The sequence below is a fragment of the Notothenia coriiceps genome, unplaced genomic scaffold (assembly GCF_000735185.1).
Source record: "Notothenia coriiceps isolate Sejong01 unplaced genomic scaffold, NC01 NC01_scaffold00025255, whole genome shotgun sequence".
Taxonomy (NCBI): Eukaryota; Metazoa; Chordata; class Actinopteri; order Perciformes; family Nototheniidae; genus Notothenia; species Notothenia coriiceps.
In genome coordinates, this window is record NW_011357956.1 from 18,287 (window position 1) to 26,114 (window position 7,828).

General features: G+C 39.4%; 1 protein-coding gene across 1 annotated transcript; it reads left to right on the forward strand.

The window, feature by feature from the left end:
* Positions 1-1,127: 1,127 nt before the first annotated feature.
* LOC104956053 (ventricular zone-expressed PH domain-containing protein) lies at positions 1,128-5,151 on the forward strand. The gene is made up of 3 exons (XM_010783492.1): positions 1,128-1,287; positions 3,928-4,137; positions 5,059-5,151. Exons 1-3 carry the CDS (start codon positions 1,132-1,134, stop codon positions 5,149-5,151), a joined length of 459 nt encoding a protein of 152 aa, XP_010781794.1. The 5' UTR covers positions 1,128-1,131.
* The last annotated feature ends 2,677 nt before the right edge of the window (positions 5,152-7,828 follow it).

A 7,828-nucleotide genomic window follows, 5' to 3' on the forward strand; every position in this document is an offset into this window, starting at 1 on the left:
TTGTGGACGAATTCCCCTAAGGGGGGGGGGGCAGTCCACGTAAACATTTATAAAACAACACTAATTAAAAGACTTAAAATTGTCAAAACTTAAGAAATTGTGTTTATCAAGGATGGTACAGTGATGGTATGAATAAGGCTTTCTGTCAAACACCTTGATATCTCTCTTGTACAGCTGTTCTTTGGGTTTCAGGTTTGTGGCACAAGCAAACGACCAGTTTGATAGAATCATACAGTGGAGATATGACTTTGCAGCATTGACAGTTAAGAAAGGTCTAATTTGTTTAAAATGTTGCAAGTTGAATTTAATGGTGTTGGATACTTTCTTAATATGTTTCTTAAAAGTCAAGTCCAATATGACTCCAAGATACTTGAACTGGGAGACTAGTTCTATTTCTGCTCCGTTTAAAAACACGTTGCATCTTTCAATTTTGACTGGTCGTTTGCTGAACATCATGCATACTGTTTTTTTTTAATTTAACTGTAAGCAAATGTTGTTCAGCCAGTGTTGAACCTTTGTACTGAACACAGATGTTGTATCTTGACGTGTGTGTTCTTAGGAAAAATGGCAAATATGCAAGATTTTTAAAAGGAAACTTAGGTTTCATGGGACCTTGGTCCAATTTAGATAAATATGGCTTTCAGTTCTTGTACTAGTTACACATTTATCGTCACAAACTTAATTATTCTGGGGATGCATTGATTGCTTTTTGTAAATTTGATATGTAAGACAAAAGAACAATGTGAGCTTAGAAAAGAAGAAACCAAGATATTTGGGATCAAACGTGTGTTTTCTTCAATTATAAATGCGGTTTGAGTTTAATACGTGAATTAAAATCACAGTATTTTTGAATGGAAAATGAAATGGATTGAAAGTAGCCTAAATATAAACCAAAAGAAAAATCTGGCAATATGTCCGCCGGTTTATAACACAAGGAACTGACCACACAGCGCAATACATATTTAAATGTCCCAATTTGGGATCAATAAAGAACAACTTATCTTATATTTATTTCACTGTATACTCTTTTTATATGGCGTCCATTTGTTGTATGTATTTTACTGTAAGTCTTACTGAAGTCTCTCTCTCTCTCTCTCTCTCTCTCTCTCTCTCTCTATGACAGGTAACCACATGCTGTTACGAGTGTTACCCTCAGTCTACCCCCGGCAACCAGACACCATCCACGGTCACCTAGGCAACCTGACTGCAATGATGTCACAGCTGGAGTCCCCGGAGCAGCAACACCTGATCAGGCTCATTCAAATTGTCGCAGAGCAACATCCACTTGTGAGTGTTTGCATAGTTTGTTTGTGTAGATTTACAATAGGGAATGTGATGTCATCAGCAGCAAGTCGGACATCTTTGGAGGATACCAGCTGAAGCAAATTATTCACTTAACCTGAAAAGCTAGCAAAGTAGCGTAACTTTTAACTTTTTTAAACATGGTCGGTAGGCACTTTTGACTGTTACAGCCACTCCCAAGACTAATTAGCAAAACAAAAAAAAGGACCATGGATTACATTATTATTTTCCAAAATGGAAACGAGAGAGACGTAGCAAACATTACCGAGAGACGCTGAGTTGTGTTGAGAGTTGCTGAACTACAGTAACACAAACCACTACACTGGGAATGTGATGTAAAACATGAATCGCAGTATTCCTAAATATACTGGTAGACAAAAATGCATGATAAGCCAATGTTAAGGTCAATTATCTAAAGAGGCTTTCTCCAAAGATGGCCGACACACCCCTGAAGTTCCCTTTTCCTTTTACTAACTTTAAAGGGGACCTATCATGCAAAATGCACTTTTTGATTTCTTTTATACATAAATATGTGTCCCTGGTGTGTCGGGGAACTCACGCAGTGTCAGAAAATAAAACCCTCTCTTTTTTCCACCGTACCCAAATCTCGTAAAACGGGGCTACAACAGAGCTGATCCAGATTTGCGTCCGATATGACGTAATATCGGAAATGTGGACCCACGGCCCTGTCAGAAAGTTACTATCAGAAACAATGCCCGACTGTTTTGGACGTAATATGGTCGGTGCATGTTTACATTAGCATCGCTAACACTCAGAGCTAACCTGTACTGGAGAGCATGTGTGTGAAGAAGAACCTTGTGGTATAACTGGCAAGAGAGAAAGCCTTTGAGCTCCATACTGTTTCAGAAACAATCCTTGATAATCCATGACATGGCGTTTCGTCACCGCAGTATCTGCCGGTAGCATCTCCTGCATGAGCTCAGCCCCCTCCCTTTTTCTTTTTTTTTAAAGCTTAATACCCCAAATCAGCACTTCTGAAACAGGAAGTGAAATAGAGGGATATGAGGCATGGCTAGAATGGGTGATCTGTTTGGTATTTTGAGCAAAACACATCTTTTTTATATATTTTTATATATCTGAGACCTATGCTATTTCCATCAAAATAGCATGATAGGTGCACTTTAACTTATTTTTCTGTCATTTCGCAGACTTTTATTTTTTATATAACCACATGGACATGGAAGTTACTTTACCAGTGATTAAAATATATTTTGTCATATTTAAAAAAAAAAAAAAAAAACGATCTCAGCCATATCTTTGTCAGCCTTTCAGTTACTTTCTCAAAACATGTTAACACCTTAACCGAGCAGCCTTCCATCAATAATAAATCCTAATATTAGAAATAAGTTAGTCACAAACAATACATCAGACTGGGGTTATATGAAAAAAAAACACAACCCAACTTACATGTGGGGCGTTTTTGTAACGTGAATCATGCTAAATCTGACCTTTTCCCGTTAAACTTCTCCATATCCTGTAATAAGCTCATGTTGAAATATATTAAATACCCTCGGCACGTAGTAAGAAATGCAGCCAAACAGAGTCAACGTGTGGTGCACACTTCTCTGAAGGAATTCCCTGAATCCTGCATATTTTGAGGCAGAGCCGCTGTTGTTCAAAATGGGGGGAAAGTACCACGTGCCAGTAAACAGGGGGGTAACAGCTACTCATGCTAAGCACTACGGAAACAAAACCGTCCATCTGGAGTTATTTTAATCTTCACCCCCCACACAGACACACAAAATATTTCTGCGATGACTGCAGCTAAACTGCTCACAATTGTTTCCAAACTTCCCGCATCCTAATACTGGAAATGATGCAGTATTACAAAGAATAAAAATGACAATGATACGGAAATTCTGTGCTAACTTTAGCATACTCTCCCTGAGGAGGAGAAAATGTTGGATGTTTTAATGAATTTCTAGAACAAGTGACTCATTCATGCATGGTATGTATTGTTATTGTGATTCAGTCCAGTCTAGATAATGAGGAAACACTTCTCTGCATTGGTCCAGACATTGGTACATTCCAGCTTTTGTTTGATATTAGAAAGCAGTCCGCTCATCTCTCTCAAAGGGTCAATCCTCTCCTCCAGCTTTCATTAAAATCGAGCCAGTATTTGGTATTGAGGGGTGATGCCAAAACAGTGACAGGATAACTTCTGCTGCTGAGACCTGGAAGAAAAACATTTTTTAACAGCTAAACGTCTACACCTCCCTTAAAAATAAGAGGAAGCATATCCCAGTGTCCCCTGCAACAACATTGGTTTGTTGGTTTTAAAAATATGCATTTGGAAAGGCTTTAAATGAATATACACTTTTAAAATCTTAATAGAATATAGTGACGACTGTCATGAATAAAAAAATATACTATGCTCTCATGTAGAACGTCATACATTTGACCACTTGACTCTGTGTTTATGCAGTTGAGATGTTTATCAAAGGTATAATATCTTAGCCCGAGCAGCATGTGTGTGTAATGTAACAGTATATTAGGACTGGTGTTTGAATTGACCCCAAAAGAGTATACAAATGAATTACCAGGTCTTCAATCAAGAGTAATGAATATAACTTTCATCCCCCTCTATCTTTGTTTATTACCCAGATGTTGAGCCCTCAGGTTCCCGTTCTTATTAGCTTCCTTGGAGACCAGTCCCTGACAGAGTGCCTGCTGGGAGCGCTGGTGGACGTGTCTCAGGCCAGCCCCTCCTCACTGGTCAGCTTCCTGCCAACGCTGAGGATTCTGGGTCAACAGTGCCCAGCTCTCCTGGGTCACGTAGCCAAAATCCATGGTGCCGTGGGAATCATCAGTGAGGTACAAACACACTCACTCAACACACACACACACACACACACACACACACACACACACACACACACACACACACACACACACACACACACACACACACACACACACACACACACACACACACACACACACACACAACAAGTTTGGATTTTTGCAGCAGTGATTTGCAGTTGGTACGAAAGTGTTTACTGTAGTGACTTGGAGACGAGGTGAAAGAATTAATCCTAAAACCTGGAAGTCAGTTTGCATTTTAACACTTCCGGTTTCAACGTTTTTTGAATGTGTTCATGGTTGTGAGCCTGAAATAAAGTCTGTGGTAAACACAAGCTGAAGAGATTTGAAAGTTTTTCATCAGTAATGTCCACTGAATGTTCGAAGCTTCTATAGGTCAAACTGCGGTTGCAAACAAGTGGCTAAATAAACTAGTTTAACAGTGGTAAAGTGAAGTCATGTTATAATATGGGGAGATTATCCTGCTGAACCAAATGTGAAAGTATTATAAACATGTACTTGCCAGAGAGCTTATATACCAAAATCCAATAGAGAAATCCTATTGGTTTTGGCCAAGGGAGCTCTTTGCTTTGTAACACCAGAGCTTCTATTGACTACCATTCCAACACATTGCACGTGATAGGCTAAGGGGACCGACATGGGCTCTGGTTTCAGACAGAGGGTGAAAAGAGGTGCTGTAATAAATAAAGAGCTTTTAGAACATTAAAGCATGGAGACATGTCACAGTAGAGGCACAACATACAAGTATGAACCGGAAATGAGCAGTCTTCTTGTCGCTGCAACAGAGACAGGCTCCGAAATACTTACTTTTTGAATGAATGCTTTTATTGCCCTTTAAGTTTGCCTAGCCGTAAGTATTCACACACTCTGAAACAGGCAGGAGTGATTATTGCAACGAGGAGGGAGGAACAGGCTGCACGCTCACATGACTTGTTCTCTGTTGTCCTGCCAAGTGTAAAACACACACTGACCCACCAGACAGGCCGGGCACATCCGGATATTTGATCTGCAGTCTGATATCTGCATCAGAAGCGTCTGTCCTAAACAAACACACTCCTCAGGACATTTCTGTCTCTCTGTAGCTGAATAGAGAAGAAGAAGAAACATAACAAGCTGCTGTTCTGGTGGGGAGAGAAACATCTACATTTAAGGAATAGTTCAAGAGTAACTGTTAGAGCCTTATTTTGCAATCATGACACACTTTAAAGGAACATAAAAAGCAAGAAAGATAATTGTATTAGTCATCATTACAAGAAGGGACAACCTTAACTGCACTCCTCTGCCTCGACTGTGGCCTGGATCGGTCCCATGAGCCTCATGAAGCCAACACCGTGAGTTTAACACTTGGCTGCCCTGCTGACTTGGCTTTTCATTTGCCTTTAATGCCACTCCTTCTGACGTAGAACGTTTTTTCCGCCGTTAACTGGCTGTGATTGGCTGTTGGAAAAACACTGAGCTGCTAATTAGTTGGAGTGAAATGTGAGGTGGGATCGCTTAAGAGTATGGATGCATTTTCTGATGGATAAAAAATAAAGTTTGTTCCCACAGCTGGTTCTTAATTTACCGCACGTCTTCCTGCGGATTGATATGAATAAGCATAGTCCCTTGATCCTCCCTAGCAACGGTCTGTTCTCCTTAGCAACGGTCTTTAAGTGAGAATTAACAAACTCTCAATTGTCCAAATTGACCAATAAGAATCGACTATTCAACTAACTCATGTTATAAATAAGTATATAGTACATGAGATAGCTGTATCATCTCAGTCAGTACAGGACAGAGTGAGGGGCCCCCACTTCTCTTGTCCCCGGGGTCCATTTAAGGCAGTTTAAAGACAATCATGTGAACATTTACAAAAAGGGGGAAACATGGCATGACTGTCACAAACACACATATAATGGAGCTCGAAACCATAACAGAGTTTTTTTTGTATTACTCCAGGGCAACTTTTTCTCAATCTTCCTGGTGAATGACCTGCCAAAACACACACACACACACGCACGCACGCACGCACGCACGCACGCACGCACGCACGCACGCACACACGCACACACACACACACACACACACACACACACACACACACACACACACAGTTGGCTATGCCTCAGTGTCCTGTCTTTCTTCACGTTGGAACCATTTGGAAAATAAGCCGTGTTTTTTCTGGGAAATGCCTCCGCAAAGGCCTCCTGGTGATGGCAGTGGAGAGCACCTCCTGTGGATTCTTGTTTTGTGCCACACACACACACACACACACACACACACACACACACACACACACACACACACACACACACACACACACACACACACACACACACACACACACACACACATACACATTTGACCTTGATTGTATCAGGATTGCACAACAATCTTTCTGGCTTCCTTTACCCCCTAAAGAGAGAGTTAGTCTAAACAAATGTTCTGGACTTTGTGTTAGATTAGCATATATCAAAAAGTTAAACAAAGTACAAAATTATAAGATTTCCTTTTTATTTAGAATTAATACTGCTTCAGAAATCGATTGAATTCTATGGTAATTTTTAAAGCTGTAGTTTGTGGTAGTCTTGTTTTTCATTAATACATGGCTTGGTTGAATACTTGATTCTGATTGGTCAATTTGAACATTCCAGGAATGTGTAATACTCGCTAACAGACCGCTACTAAGGAGAACAGACCGTCGCTAAGGAGGCCGCTCTGATCAAAGGATTATATGCAGACATATCAATCCACAGAAAGAGGTCCGGTCAATTTAAAAAAACAACAACCTTGGATTCATGATGGCTGAACTTTCCCCTGTGAAGAAAATAAAAAGAGAACAAGAGAAGGAAAGAGGTTAAAAGACAGAGGGTTGAACGTGAGAGAAATCAACAGAAGAAGACAGACAGGAAGTAAACACTAACAGAAACAATGTATGGGCTCTCCATGTTTTTGGCAGTCAAAAGCCTTTAAATTAAGTAACAAATCATTTATTTCATAATTATTTTTAAAGAATAGAGCGTCCAAGATATATATCTACATGATTATTAGTTTGACCTCTTTAGCCGTATGAAACCTTTTCAAAATAACAAGTTGAGAAGGTAAAAATAACTCTCTCTGCTCATAACTTATACAAATGTAAGACTTGGCAAGAGGTTGAAAATACAAGCCAGAAAGTTTGGGAACGACTGGCAGAGAGGAGGAACATGATATTCAGTCTATGGAGGGGATTTAAAAAGATGCTGCTGACCAAGATCATAATCGAACTCCTGCAAAAACAATACTTTTTAACACAAAATAAGGTATAACTCACCAATGTAACTTTGAGTAAAACATTTTACTGTTGAGACAGAAGTTGTAATAGTAGAATATACATTATGAACAGGCGTTGGGAGTAATAGATTACATGTTGGGATAACGTAATCAGGATACAAAAAACTGAAGTTACATGACTAACAATTGGTGGATTACAAGCAGGATTGTTGATGTTGGAAAAAAATTAAAAAGAGCATATAGTGCAGGGGTGTCAAACTCAATTTCATCTCGGGCCACATTAGCATCATGGTTGCACTCAAAGGGTCGGTTTTATATATAAGACTATATCAAAATACATATATAAATATTTAATATATATAAAATAATGTATTATATTACATTATTGCCCCTCCATTGTAAGTAAGTAAGTAAGTAAAGTTTATTTATA

Excerpts from the sequence above, each read along its gene's own strand:
- LOC104956053 (XM_010783492.1), top strand. The coding sequence starts at position 1,132 with ATGCTGTTACGAGTGTTACCCTCAGTCTACCCCCGGCAACCAGACACC. Across the intron at positions 1,288-3,927 it reads TCGCAGAGCAACATCCACTT|ATGTTGAGCCCTCAGGTTCC; the intron begins GTGAGTGTTTGC and ends TTTATTACCCAG. Across the intron at positions 4,138-5,058 it reads CCGTGGGAATCATCAGTGAG|GCTGCACGCTCACATGACTT; the intron begins GTACAAACACAC and ends AGGGAGGAACAG.